Source organism: Oncorhynchus mykiss, chromosome 6 (assembly GCF_057628025.1).
Source record: "Oncorhynchus mykiss isolate SJ-2025 chromosome 6, ASM5762802v1, whole genome shotgun sequence".
Taxonomy (NCBI): domain Eukaryota; kingdom Metazoa; phylum Chordata; class Actinopteri; order Salmoniformes; family Salmonidae; genus Oncorhynchus; species Oncorhynchus mykiss.
The window spans coordinates 23,486,686-23,502,131 of NC_143027.1; the positions used below are offsets into that span (position 1 = coordinate 23,486,686).

The 15,446-nt window shown below is 42.7% G+C and overlaps 1 protein-coding gene across 3 annotated transcripts in view; it reads right to left on the bottom strand.

The window, feature by feature from the left end:
* Window positions 1–5,941: 5,941 nt before the first annotated feature.
* Window positions 5,942–15,446, bottom strand: part of LOC110525537 (paxillin) — a 32,171-nt gene continuing 22,666 nt past the window's right edge. For 2 of the 3 annotated variants that reach the window (XM_021605730.3, XM_021605728.3), the window contains 5 exons: window positions 13,197–13,355; window positions 12,880–13,053; window positions 11,225–11,306; window positions 10,988–11,136; window positions 5,942–10,887 (listed from right to left, as the gene is read on the bottom strand). In XM_021605730.3, the coding sequence (XP_021461405.2) occupies window positions 10,621–10,887; window positions 10,988–11,136; window positions 11,225–11,306; window positions 12,880–13,053; window positions 13,197–13,355 (831 nt within the window). In that variant the 3' untranslated portion in view covers window positions 5,942–10,620. Of the gene's footprint in view, window positions 10,888–10,987; window positions 11,137–11,224; window positions 11,307–12,879; window positions 13,054–13,196; window positions 13,356–14,983; window positions 15,380–15,446 lie in introns of all 3 variants that reach the window. The other variant, XM_021605726.3, reaches the window with a different exon arrangement.

Below are 15,446 nucleotides of genomic sequence, written 5' to 3' on the forward strand. Positions count from 1 at the left end.
TCAGGAGACTGAAAAGATTTGGCATGGGTCCTCAGATCCTCAAAAGCTGCACCATTGAGAGCATCCTGACGGGTTGCATCACCACCTGGTATGGCAAATGCTCAGCCATCTGACCGCAAGGCACTACAGAGGATAGTGCGTACGGCCCAGTACATCACTGAGGCCAAGCTTCCTGCCATCCAGGACCTTTATACCATATTTCTAGCACGCAATGATTAAGCTTGTGACTCTACAAACTTGTTGAATGCATTTGCTGTTTGTTTTGGTTGTGTTTCAGATTATTTTGTGTCCAATAGAAATTAATGGTAAATAATGTATTGTGTAATTTTAGAATCCCTTTTATTGTAAATAAGAGTATAATTTGTTTCTAAACATTTCTACATTCATGTGGATGCTACCATGGTTATGGGTAGTCCAGAATGAATCATGAATAATGATGAATGAAAAAGCTACAGACATAAAAATATCATACCCCCAAGACATGCTAACCTCTCACCATCACAATAACATTAGCATTTTTAGCATTTTTGGGGGGTATGATATTTATGCCTCTGTAACTTTCTCACTCATCATTATTCAAGATTCATTCAGGATTATCTGTAATCATGGTAGCATTCACAATAATGTATGAGTGTTGAGCAATATATTATATTCTTATACCCTCAAATTAAAGCTGACAGTCTGTACTTTAAACTCATAGTCATTGTATAATTTCAAGTCCGAAGTGCTGGAGTACAGAGCCAAAACAAATGTGTCACTGTCCCAGTACTTTTGGAGCGCACTGTATGCTGTATACACATTAAAATACATGGCAAGCACAACAAAACATCACAAGAAAAATAGTTACATTCCTTCACAAATAAGTCCCAAATCAATATTTTAAATTGCCCGAATGGCACCAGAACATCAAGATGAAATGTATTTAATCAAAAGCAAAACCTAGGAGCCTCAAGAGTTAACAAATCCTGTAAATGGGTTAGGCAACTCAGGTGTCTATATTTCTATGTCAAAGTTAGATAAGACAGAAGTTTGTGAAGAATGGCCTTATTGTCACGTTCTGACCTTAGTTCCTTTATTATGTCTTTGTGTTAGTTTGGTCAGGGCGTGAGTTGGGGTGGGTAGTCTATGTTCTTTCTTCTATGTTGTATTTCTGTGTTTGGCCTGGTATGGTTCTCAATCAGAGGCAGCTGTCGATCATTGTCTCTGATTGAGAATCATACTTAGGTAGCCTGTTTTCCCCATGTTGGTGGTGGGTGATTATTTTCCCTGTCAGTGTTTGCTCCATACGGGACTGTGTCGGTTTCCAGTTATTCTCTTATTCTTTTGTTTTCTGTGTTCAGTTATATTTAATTAAAATTATATTATGGACACTTACCACGCTGCGCATTGGTCCGATCCTTCCTACTCCTCCTCAAAAGAGGAGGACGAAAACCGTTACAGAATCACCCACCAATGAAGGACCAAGCAGCGTGGTAACCAGGAGCAGAGGGTTCTGGACTCCTGGACTTAGAAGGGGATACTGGACGACAAGGGACCCTGGGCACAGGCTGGGGAATATCGCCGCCCCAAGGAAGAACTGGAAGCAGCGAAAGCTGAGCGGCGGCGATATGAGCACGGCAGCGCGACAGGCACGAGAGGCAGTCCCCAATTTTTTTTTGGGGGGGGGGCACACCGGGAGTGTGGCAGAGTCAGGTTGGAAACCTGAGCCCACTCCTCGTGCTTACCGAAAGCAGTGTTGTACTGGTCAGGTACCGTGTTATGCGGTGGTGCGCGCACGGTGTCGCCAGTACGAGCTCATAGCCCAGAGCGCTATAGGCCAGCCCCCCGCAAGGGCCTTGCAAGAGTGGGCATCCAGCCAGGGCGTGTTGTGCCGGCTCAGCGTGTCTGGTCTGCGGTACGCCGTTTCGGCCCAGTGTATCCTGCGTCGGCTCTGCGTGCTGTGTCTCCGGGGCGCTGGGAGGGTGCAGTGCGTCCTATGCCTGCACTCCGCCTGCGCCGGGGGAATGTGGGCATTGAGCCTAAGGGAGAGGTGCGAGTAGTATGCACCAGATCTCCAGTGCTCACCCACAGCTCGGTTCAACCTGTGCCTGCACTCTGGATGGTCCAGGCTAAAGTGGTCATCCAGCCTGGAGGAGTGGTGCCAAGGCTGCGCACCAGAGCTCCAGTGCTCCCCCACAGCCCAGTCCATTCGGTGCCTTCTCCACGCACCAGGCCTCCTGTAGGTCTCCCCAGCCTGGTGGGTCCTGTGGCAGCCCCACGCACTAGGCTGTCTCTCCGTCTCCTCCCTCCAGGTTCTCTCTTCAGGCCAGAGCTGCCCGTCTGTCCTGAGCTGCCGGAGCCGCCCGTCTGTCCTGAGCTGCCGGAGCCGCCCGTCTGTCCTGAGCTGCCGGAACCGCCCGCCAGTCAGTCAGGAGCTGCCGGAGCCGCCCGCCAGTCAGTCAGGAGCTGCCGGAGCCGCCCGCCAGTCAGTCAGGAGCTGCCGGAGCCGCCCGCCAGTCAGTCAGGAGCTGCCGGAGCCGCCCGCCAGTCAGTCAGGAGCTGCCGGAGCCGCCCGCCAGTCAGTCAGGAGCTGCCGGAGCCGCCCGTCAGTCAGTCAGGAGCTGCCGGAGCCGCCCGTCAGTCAGTCAGGAGCTGCCGGAGCCGCCCGTCAGTCAGTCAGGAGCTGCCGGAGCCGCCCGTCAGTCAGTCAGAAGCTGCCGGAGCCGCCCGTCAGTCAGTCAGGAGCTGCCGGAGTCTCCCGTCTATTCGGGGCCTGCTGTTAGGGTACCCAGTACGAGGTCGGCGGCGAGGGTCGCTGCTCCCAAGGCACCACTTAAGTGGGCCAAGACTATGGTGGAGTGGGGTCCACGTCCCGCGCCAGAGCCGCCACCGCGGACAGACGCCCACCCAGACCCTCCCCTATAGTTTCAGGTATTGCGGCCGGAATCCGCACCTTTGGAGGGGAGGGGTACTGTCACCTTCTGACCTTAGTTCCTTTATTATGACTTTGTGTTAGTTTGGTCAGGGCGTGAGTTGGGGTGGGTAGTCTATGGGTAGTCTATGTTCTTTCTTCTATGTTGTATTTCTTCTATGTTGTATTTCTGTGTTTGGCCTGGTATGGTTCTCAATCAGAGGCAGCCTGTTTTCCACATGTTGGTGGTGGGTGATTATTTTCCCTGTCAGTGTTTGCTCCATACGGGACTGTGTCGGTTTCCATTTATTCTCTTATTCTTTTGTTTTCTGTGTTCAGTTATATTTCATTAAAATTATATTATGGACACTTACCACGCTGCGCATTGGTCCGATCCTTCCTACTCCTCCTCAGAAGAGGAGAACGAAAACCGTTACACTTATAAACAACTGCCAGAAAACTAAACTACAAGAAGAAATGTTATAATATTATCTATAAAGGCCTTGGGAAACTCTGCCGTTAATCCATCATTGCCCGGGGATTTAAAAAACAATTCATTAAATGTATAGTTAGTTATACTTCTTGAATATTCAGTTTCCTCATTTACAGTTACTGGATTAATAATAGACTTAAATAAGATAATTTACATTTGCTGTGAAATATTGCAATAGTGTTATTACATTTCCAATAACTCACAATTGAATGTTTCTGTGAGTCATCACAAAGACTCAGTTTTAGTTTGACTTTAAAATAGCAGGTTAGATCCCAATCTGATCAACTTTAGGTTCGAATTCATTGGGATATCAGCAAAAATCTATTCTGGACTGTAGAGTGAAGTTTTTGTTGCTCCAAGATAAATATTTTACCATAGGTTTTCTATACCTCCATACATCAATAACATTCATACAATTACATAATACAGATGATCTATTACCTGCATCGTGTGCTCTAGGAGGATATATGTCTATGGTATTGTGTAGAACCATATTAAAGTCTCTGCAGAAGGAAAATTATCAATAGTTTTTCATTTGCATTTCTTGAGCTATAACCAGAAACGTGACAAAGTAAGAAGTTTTCTACAAAAATGTTAATTACTAAAAAGGACCCAGTGACTTCTTGTATCGGTCTTGGTTTGGGAACAGTGACCCCTGCACAATAATTTGTACCATTTGAAAACCATAGATCATTGCCCCATTGGTTTAAAAACAATTGCACATCCTCTGAGCATGAATGGCATTATTGTATGGAAAAGAGAAAAAAAGCATTTATTTTTATTACCACTTTAAAGACAATACGTATAAATGTAATGCATCCGGTTGGCATTTCCACTCACTGCCAAATATGGTGGTGAGAGGAAGCTCAGTTATCGGCAGTGGGAGAAGATGGAGCGAGATGGATTTTGGCCGACATTCTGCACATTTTCTCATCGATTAAACATTTCATCTCAAAACAGTTTTCTGTTTCCGAAATAAGAATCTCTTACGAACAGATTGCACTATTTTGCAGACTTTACCATTTGCCAAAGTTTCAATGTAAATAGTCCGGGGGGCCATTTCATGAATTGTTCTTATAGCTTGTTAAGGAGCTTTTTGGGCCTATACTTGTCGCTCCGGTACCGCTTGCTGTGCGGTAGCAGAGAGAATAGTCTATGACTTAGGTGACTGGAGTCTTTCACAATTTAATAATAACAATGTGATGACAAATGTGATGTGTATGTTATGTTGTAAAACATGTATTTTTTCAGTGAAACACTGAGTTGAAAGAGTTGTTTGTTCTTTATTATCTAAAGAAAGGATGTCTTGTATGTACATGTACTTACCTTGAGTGCCTGAGGGTGATGCTGTTACTAATTACTACATGTGTTCTTTATTGTTATTTGAATTTTTACCCCATTTCTCTCCCCAATTTCATGTCATCTGTACTTTAACCCATGACATCTGATGAACGTCATTTTACCCACATCCCTGCCTCCTTTTATATCAAGTTGTTTTTGACAAATTATAATGAAAACGTGTCAGTTTGTCACTTTCACAAGGTTTGAGAAATAACATGTTCAACTACATATATATATTGTCTCTAATCTAGGTTGTGCCTAAGGAAGAATTTTTAACTTCTCTCATTGGGTGCGTTTGAGTTGTAAAGAGAGAAGTCGGTGAAGATGCATCTGTGACAGCGAGGCTCAGATCAACATGGCAGTGTTGCCATTGTTTCTAAAAGCTTCTCTTAATAATGTATTATGTATCTAACCCCATAATCACACACTCACAAACTGAAATCATAACATAATATTGTGTGTACACATTGTTCAATCAATTAGTGAGAGCGCCTCAAATATCATATTTGTATATACGGTGCATTTGGAAAATATTCAGACCCCTAGACTTTTTCAACATTTTGTTACGTTACAGCTTTATTCCAAAATGGATTAAATTGTTTTTTTTTCGTCATCAATCTACACATAATACCCCACAATGACAAAGTAGAAACAGGTTTGACACAATCCATTCTCGGAGCTCTACGGACAATTCCTTCGACCTGATGGCATTGGTTTTTGTTCTGACCTGATGGCATTGGTTTTTATTCTGACATGCAATGTCAACTGTGGGACCTTATATGGACAGGTGTGTGCCTTTCCAAATCATGTGCAATCAATTGAATTTTCCACAGGTGGACTCCAATCAAGTTGTGGAAACATCTCAAGGTTGATCAATGGAAACAGGATGCTCCTGAGCTTAATTTGGAGTCTCATAGCAAAGGGTCTGAATAGTTATGTAAATAAGGTATTTCAGTTTTTTTTTTTAAAGACATTTGCAAACATGCCTCCAGCCACCCAAGCCATAGACTGTGCTCTCTGGTTCCATATGGCAAGCAGTAACAACTTCTATCCACAAGCCATAGACAACTAAATAGCTAACATAATGGCTACATGGACTGAGTTGACCCTTGTGTTTAAAAAAAAAAATCACACTCACAGGACTCTACACACTCACTCACAATGACACTCCAACACACACATAACATGCACACACACTTATACACACATACTCACAATTTGTATTATTTTTTATTTCCCCTTTATTTAACCAGGTAAGCTAGTTGAGAATAAGTTCTCATTTACAACTGCAACCTGGCCAAGATAAAGCAAAGCAGTGCGATACAAACAACAACACAGTTACACATGGAATAAACAAGCGTACAGTCAATAACACAATAGAAACAAAGAAAGTCTATATACAGTGTGCAAATGGCATGAGGAGGTAAGGCAATAAATAGGCCATAGTAGCAAAGTAATTACAATTTAGCAAATGAACACTGGAGTGATAGATGAGCAGATGGTGATGTGCAAGTAGAAATCCTGGTGGGCAAAAGAGCAGAAAAGTAAATAAAACAATAAAAACAACAAACAATCATAATTTGTGCTGCTGCTACTCTGTTTACCATACAGTAAGTATCCTGATGCCTAGTCACCTTACCCCTATACATATCTACCTCTATCACTCCAGTATCCCTCTGCACATTGTAAATATGGTTTACTAACTGACCCTGAATATAGCTTCTTACTTTCTCGTTTTCTTTTTTTATTTCTTGTGTGTTTTTGTTCTACCTTGTTGTTTTCAGTGCTACATTGATATTGATTACTGCATTGTGTTGCAAGAAAGGCATTTCACTGTACTTGGGCACATGACATTAAATCTTGAAACTAGTTTTAGTCATGTCTTTGATCACGTTTGCGTTGGTCAAACAAAAACACCCTAATGATTGGTTGACAATAGAATATCCCACAATGCAGGTGATCCTGCAGGATGAAGTTGGTGAAGAGCAACTGCAGAAACGTTGGCCTTTGATTACATGATATTTGTAAAGTTCATGCAGTCAACAAGTCGGACAATTTTTATCGCCAGAATACAACACTCTTTTAAAGGAGGTGATCAGCAATGGTATTGGACTTGACAAAAGTGATCCACTCTAACATGCCATCATTGTAAATAATTTGTTGTTAACTGAATTGCCTAATTAAATAAGTGTAATTATTATTATTTTTTTTTTATAAAAAATGTGCTCAAAGATGGAAGGCAGGCTGGAGGAGGCGAGATGTGTAACCATTCTAGACAATGAGAAGGCAGATACGCGCTTGTGAACAACAGACCATGGAGATAGAACTCGTTTTTGTATCTCCATTTTAAAGTAGTATATTTTCTTCTTGATGACCAAAGTCACCACTTTCATTAACCAGGTTTCCCATCCAACTTTTTTATGCTTGTAAAGTACATGTCGGATAAAAAAAAGTCATGACAGGCCAGGTTGTTGATGGAAACATCTCATTTGTCGGTAAACTTTCCCAATGTTGACAAAACAATATACGCTAGACAATGTGGGATCTTTTTGTGTCAGTAAAATAAATTACGCGAGAAATGTATGTGGAAACGCCATTATGCCCAAATATGTATATAATAACCAACATTTCGAACTAATTTTGGAGTGGCGCGATGATAGGTTGTGTTGTCCTCCCACTATGACCCTTGAAACCATGCAGTTTATTAGGCTATAGATTAAATAAATTATGAGGAATTGCGCAGGGTGGTGAAAGTGCACGGTGATGAGCTTGATGCTGCTTTCCAATAAATATCGAGGGTCTTATTCTGGTGACATGATGACCGATGCTTGGCTGCCGTTTGACAAATAAAAATGATCTCGCTCTTATTCACAATAACCTCATCATGTAAGTAGCCTATCCGCACTGCGAGCTGTTGGTTAGAGCACACATGCCAAGACCAGAGTGGGCACATTCGCTATAACTCATGTTGTTTTGGCAAAACCACCCGTAGAGTTGAAAATGCGATCGAAATCAATTTTTAAAAAATTGTAATGTGCACTACGTCATCACGCACAGCCTTTTATTCTGCAACAACTTTATTTGATGGAAACATCTCGAAATGCGCATATTATTTTAATGCAGATTTTAGAATATTTGAATGAAAAGCTGTTGCCAATTTGATAGAAACCTATCACTTCATGGTCTTATTTTCGTGGACAGATTTTGGGCGGAGTAAAACCGATCGCTTCGCCTCTTCCTCTCTAGGGTCCCTAGCGAAAACGCACTCCCAACCTACTACGAAAATCACTTCCGGTCGTAGCTGTATCGAAACCGTATTGAAGTGGCATGAAACGAGTGTAGCCCGTTTTGACATAACCCTAGCCTACTCTTTTGCCCTTGGTGTGTGGAACGTTTAGAGAAAAAAAAGGAAGGATGACAGTAAAAAACAATCAATTGAGATTTACCCTCTACAACAGTATGTGCCGAGTTAACTGGGTTGTGAATTTGTTGCAAAGATGAGTTTCAAAATGTTATTGCAAACCGGGATCCCTGCAACGTCAATACCCAAGCCTTACCCCATTGAAGTTGAAATGTAAAATGGTTAACGTCAGAGTTGGGACGTCCCAAAGATTAATGATAGAATGGGCCATCAAAAGATCCACCACCTGTATGATTTCACTCCACCAGACACTCTTTCCATGCCACTTCGATACAGCAACAACCAGAAGTGGCTTTCATAGCAGGTTAGGAGAGCATTTTCACTAACCCTAACCCTTTTCCTAACCTGCTACGAAAAGTCACTTCTGGTCATAGCTGTATCAAAGTGGTGTGAATAGAGTGTTTCTCATGTCAAGGCCAGGGAGAAATTGATTGAGGATAAACAAGCTGCTTCTTGGGCATACTTTTAGTCTGTACGTCATGCTTTCCTCACAACAATATCACTGGCAAAAATGTTTTACCCCACCATTCTTACAAACATAATGCCATCACAGTCTACTCTAGATTTCACCACGGTGGCAATCATCTCTAGAGTGTGCAGAATCCATTCCTAGATAAATAGGCAAAATTGCCTTTTTTTCACCACCAAAGGAAAACTTTATCACAAATACTATACACTTAGGCTATACAACAACAAAAATCTTCCCATGAAATGAGTTGGCTCAGTATTCAGCACTATGACATATCAAATGAAAAGGTGACAAGGGACACAATTTCAATAAAAAACTGTTACTTTGGTTAAATAACTGCCAACTACAATGATTCTGAGTAGACAAATAGTTAAATGATTTAAATAAAACAATGAACAGAGATTTACAAGCTCTGGGTGTAAATCCCTGAACAAGATACAGACCTAATACAATTATGTGATGGATAAGAATACAAGCCCACAAACACAACTGGTGTACAGTAGATCCTGCACAGTGCACACTCTCAGACCAATATCAACACACATTATCCAGTGGACTCACACTGACAGAAATCTGAAGAGATAGTCCAGGACTCCCAGTCTATAAACAGTAGGATTCCTTGCTGGTCTCCCCAGTGTAAAATACATTGCATTGAAATATTGGCACAGAAAATAGATAGGCCTATTCCTTGAAAGCATCACTTGGATAGAGTCAAGAGGGTTGTTGAGTTAAATGTTTGCAGCTGCACACAGTATTGTTTGCATAGAATCTGTGTACGTACATAAGGGGCCTTGTGCAGTATTCTATTTATTTTACAAAAAGTGAAACTCAATGCACAGTAACTTCACAGATATTGAAAAATAGAAAAGCATATCTGCTTTGAAATTTCTAAGAGGATTTCTCTTAATGAGTGGTTATTCAAACTATTAACTGACCAGCGCTTTGTATAAAGTATTCTCACAGTAAAATGCAACCGTTTCTTGGAAGCAGAATAAATTCAATTGTTTATAGCGGCATACTCTTTTATACTGCATCAGCACTTTCTGAACATAAAGGAAAGTCCAAACCAGTCCAACTAAGGGTTAAGCTCTAAAGAACTGAGTGGGCAGTGGAGAAGGTGACAAAGTAACTACATTATCCATCTCCCCATTTGGCGTTATATGTGACTCCGATTTCCCAAACAGAGGGAGTCAAATATTATATGTTGTAAATTAATCTTTTTCACATACATTTTATAGAAACATTCCAATATACATTAAATCTAAATTGTAACATGTCAGCATTCGTATGTTTGTCAAACACCAAATGCTTGTGTGGAGGTGTTCATGATTGTGTGTCACAAGGCCGTGTGTGTGAAAATTAGTCCACAAGGGTCTGATGACACGACCATGTGCTTCACAAGTACTAAAATAATGACTGACCCACAGCCTATTTCCAGTCAAAGCTACAATGACATCATTATATGCATCTGTTCTCTGTTACTCAGACAGCAAATTAAAGAAATCTCACCGAGGCCTTTGCTTTAGCAGTTGAAAAAAGGCCTCAGCTGATAAAAAAAAAAACTAAATGACAGGTCAACATCTCCCTGATCTAGTAACATGACACATTTCAAATGGTTTTCAAGAGACACTCAACCAGTGAGCAGCAACCTCAAAACACTTCCATATACGTATCCCATTTGTTCTTACAGTGTTCAGTAAGCATTTACTCGGACTACAAAAGCAAAGCAAAACTATTTGGGTTTAAAATCACACTATTCTGAGCATCACAGAGAGCGCACAGGCAGAGACCTGATCTGATTGTCCATTACACTTCAAGGGCCAAAAAGAGAATGCTGGAATCTCACACACATACTACCTGAAACACACACACACACTTTCACCATACACACCGTCAGTGTACAGACATCCCTCTAAAACAATTCAAACACACACAATCTGATTTGCACACACTACCAGAGCTACACAGACACTTTCTGATACAAGCTTGTGAGCCACACACACTCCCTAACTGAATAGCTTCACAAAGCAGCCCTGGCAGTAGGGCTTGTCGTTCTGATCCTTGAAGGTGCCCTTGTTGAGCTGCTTGAGGCAGAAGGCACAAACAAAGTGCTCCGGGTGGAACTTCCTGCCCATGGCTGTGATGCAGCGGCCGGTGATGGGCTTCTGACAACCCGAGCAGAGGGAGCCTCGCTGCTCGTGGTAGTGCACCTCACAGTAGGGCTGCCCATCATGCTCAAAGAAACTCCCATTCACAAATGGGGTGAAGCACTCCTGCATAACCAGAGAGAGAGAGGAGAGTAATGAGTAAGTACAAGTCAGGACACTTCAACATGAATGCCTTTATATAAAGGGAAATAGGCTGATTACAGACCCTGCAGACAAAGCACTCTGGATGCCAAAGGGAGTTTAGCGCAGAGATGTAGTTCTCCAGAATGGCTCGGGCACAGCCGCCACATTTCGGTGCAAACATGTCAAAGTAGTCCTTCCTACAGTACGCCTTCCCATCCTTCTCATGGAAGCCTTCAGGAGACACATACAGATCATGAGTTCTGCACCTGACTCTAGAAATGGTCATTTCAAGTGAGCTCCAAGAACGAGTAAAACTCACCTTCTGGGCCAAAGAATGATCCACACTGAGCACAGAAGAAGTGTTCAGGATGCCATGTCTTGTCCAACGCGGTCACAACTTTCTGTAAACATAGGAACAGTTACTCTATGCTAGCTGCTATTGCTACACTGGATCTTTGGACTGAACAAATCAAATCAAGCATGGAATGGAATGTGCTTTACAGGAAAATTAAATAAACAACAAAAATCAAATATGAAATATTTACTACACAACAAAACGAGATAAAAAAAGGATGACTAAAATATGTTTCAAGATCTTTAATTAAATATGTCCACAGCTTCGGCCTATTAAGCCGGGGGCATAATAACTAAAGGCTGCCTCTCCATGTCTCTTGGTTCTAGGCTTTGGGATAGTTAAAAGGCCAGTGAAAGAGGACCTGAGAGACCTACTGGGTACATTACTTAAAAGCATGTCTGACATGTATTGGGCTGCACAATCGTGGATTGATTTAAAAACCAATAGAATCATCTTAAAATTACTTCTAAAACTCACAGGCAGCCAGTGCAGAGACCTTAAAACCAGTGTAATGTGTGCTCTACATCTGGCCTTGGTCAGTACCCATGATGCAGCATTCTGTATGTTTTGCAGTTGACCAATGACTTTCTTGGGTAGACCAGACAGGAGAGCATTACAGTAGTCAAGCCTGCACGTAATGAAAGCATGGATGAGTCTCTCTGTATCAGTCAGAGAGAAAGAGCCACACCTTGGCAACGTTCCTCAGGTGGTAAAAACTATTTTGGTCACATTCATATTGTGCGATTCAAAATTTAGTTCAGAATCTAAAATAACACCTTGGTATTTTCCCTTTATTGCCCGTGATTTAAAATGTGGGGCCAGATTCTCTCTGTGCTTTGGCTCTAACAATAAGCACCTCGGTCTTGTCTTGATTTAGCTGGAGGAAGTGAGCCATCCAAGTATTTAAATCACTAATACAGTCTAATCATTTATCCGTGGAGCTGAAACCCTCTGGTGACACAGAAAGGAAAAGTTGTGTATCGTCTGCGTAGCAGTGAAAATCAATGCTGTGCTTTCTGATAACTCTGCCAGGGGGTAACATATATAAACTGAGCAGTACCGGATCCAAAAATCAAACCTTGTGGAACACCACAGGTGATATGTATAATCAGAGTTATGTTCACCAAGGGTGACAAACTAAAATAAATGTAAAAACTCTTGACCCGTTAAATAGGTCCTAAACCAATTTAGAACTGGACCGGAGAGGCCAACCCACCTCTCCAGTCTGTCCAGAAGGACATTATGGTCAACAGTGTCGAATGCAGCACTTCAATCTAAGAGTACAAGGACAGAGAGCTGTTTGGCATCTGTGTTGGCTCGAAGATAATTTACCACTTTAACTAAGGCTGTCTCTGTGCTGTGGTGGGCTCAAAAAACAGATTGGAATTTTTCAAAAATAGAGTTGGTACTTAAAAAAAAAAAATAGCGGTTTGAAAACCGATTTCTCCAGAATTTTGCTTAAGAATGGAAGGTCGGAGATTGGCTGATAGCTTTTTGGGCGTATGGAAAATGTCTGGGATCTTTGATTTCAGCTCATGAAACATGGGACCAACACTTTACATGTTGCGTTCATATTTTTGTATAGTGTCGTTATTGTTGTAGTATAGGTGTTTACTTACATCCAGTATAGGGCCGTTACAGTAGTGGCAGCGTGGGGAGAACAGGTTGTGGTAGTCCATCTCACAGTAGGGCGCTCCGTCACGCTCAAAGAAGTTTCTGGAACCTATCTCCTCCTGACAGTGGGTACACACAAAGTGCTCTGGGTGCCATGTGCGCCCCATGGCAGTAACCACCTGGACAAACCGAGACAGTATATTTACATTTACCATGTCAACAAAGCTCTGCAATTCAATTGAAATTAACTTGAAGTTAGAGCGAGACCATGATCTTAGAAAGGCCACCAGAGCCTGATCTATGGCCCACCCAAGCCCCTCACCTGTCCCACGATGGGTTTACAACATGCCCCACACACTCCCTTGGCCACAGTCTGCACACCCAGTTTATGGAGGTCAGACTGCAGACTGCCAAGCATGTTGTCCAGCTTGTTGACCTGTGTTGGGGGGCCTCCAGGGCCACCTTTCCCCTGGGCCATGATCTGTCAAAAGATGGAGAGTGAGAGGACGGACACCAGAGCACAGTGCATTCTCTCATAAAAATACATCTGAACAAATAACTAAACTGTGGGTGAACTAAAGGAAACTGAAGCCAGTGAGAAATAGAAGGATTTCCACCATATCAGAAATACAGTGCCGTGCGAAAGTATTCGGCCCCCTTGAATTTTATTTTTTTGTGAAGAATCAACAACAAGTGGGACACAATCATGAAGTGGAACGACATTTATTGGATATTTCAAACTTTTTTAACAAATCAAAAACTGAAAAATTGGGCGTGCAAAATTATTCAGCCCCCTTAAGTTAATACTTTGTAGCGCCACCTTTTGCTGCGATTACAGCTGTAAGTCGCTTGGGGTATGTCTCTATCAGTTTTGCACATCGAGAGACTGACATTTTTTCCCATTCCTCCTTGCAAAACAGCTCGAGCTCAGTGAGGTTGGATGGAGAGCATTTGTGAACAGCAGTTTTCAGTTCTTTCCACAGATTCTCGATTAGATTCAGGTCTGGACTTTGACTTGGCCATTCTAACACCTGGATATGTTTATTATTGAACCATTCCATTGTAGATTTTGCTTTATGTTTTGGATCATTGTCTTGTTGGAAGACAAATCTCCATCCCAGTCTCAGGTCTTTTGCAGACTCCATCAGGTTCTTCCAGAATGGTCCTGTATTTGGCTCCATCCATCTTCCCATCAATTTTAACCATCTTCCCTGTCCCTGCTGAAGAAAAGCAGGCCCAAACCATGATGCTGCCACCACCATGTTTGACAGTGGGGATGGTGTGTTGCTTTTACGCCAAACATAACATTTTGCATTGTTGCCAAAAAGTTCAATTTTGGTTTCATCTGACCAGAGCATCTTCTTCCACATGTTTGGTGTGTCTCCCAGGTGGCTTGTGGCAAACTTTAAACGACACTTTTTATGGATATCTTTAAGAAATGGCTTTCTTCTTGCCACTCTTTCATAAAGGCCAGATTTGTGCAATATACGACTGATTGTTGTCCTATGGACAGAGTCTCCCACCTCAGCTGTAGATTTCTGCAGTTCATCCAGAGTGATCATGGGCCTCTTGGCTGCATCTCTGATCAGTCTTCTCCTTGTATGAGCTGAAAGTTTAGAGGGACGGTCAGGTCTTGGCTTTAAACTTCTTCACAACAGTATCTCGGACCTGCCTGGTGTGTTCCTTGTTCTTCATGATGCTCTCTGCGCTTTTAACGGACCTCTGAGACTATCACAGTGCAGGTGCATTTATACGGAGACTTGATTACACACAGGTGGATTGTATTTATCATCATTAGTCATTTAGGTCAACATTGGATCATTCAGAGATCCTCACTGAACTTCTGGAGAGAGTTTGCTGCACTGAAAGTAAAGGGGCTGAATAATTTTGCACGCCCAATTTTTCAGTTTTTGATTTGTTAAAAAAGTTTGAAATATCCAATAAATGTCGTTCCACTTCATGATTGTGTCCCACTTGTTGTTGATTCTTCACAAAAAAATACAGTTTTATATCTTTATGTTTGAAGCCTGAAATGTGGCAAAAGGTCGCAAAGTTCAAGGGGGCCGAATACTTTCGCAAGGCACTGTAGAAAGGTAGAGAGATCCATGCCTGCATTGGAGGAAAAATTGGGTCGTATTCTGTTTGACAGCCAATGGACACCAGGACCTTGGGGGGAGGTGGTGGTGGTGCAGGCTGCACTGGTGGAGGGGGCACTTGGGCTGGAGCAGCAGGTGGAGGGGGCTCTGGCTTGGGGGCAGGGGGCTGCTGTACTGGGACCGGTGGGGGTTGTGCCAGAGGAGGTGGGGGAGGGATGGGTTCATGGGGTGGAGGAAGTTGAGGAGGGGGGCAGGGGGGAGGGGGAGGAGGTAGGGGAGCAGGGGTCTGCTTAACAGCTGGGGGTCTCCTGGGTTCTTCTATAATAGGAGGGTGACGAGGGGCTGGGGGAGACTGGGGTGGGGAAATGACCCTCCTCTGAGGTATAGGTGACTCCGAGGGAATAATGATCTGAGAAGAGACAGACGATGACAGAGGGAGAGAGAAAATTAAAGGTAAAGAACGGAAAGTGAAACTT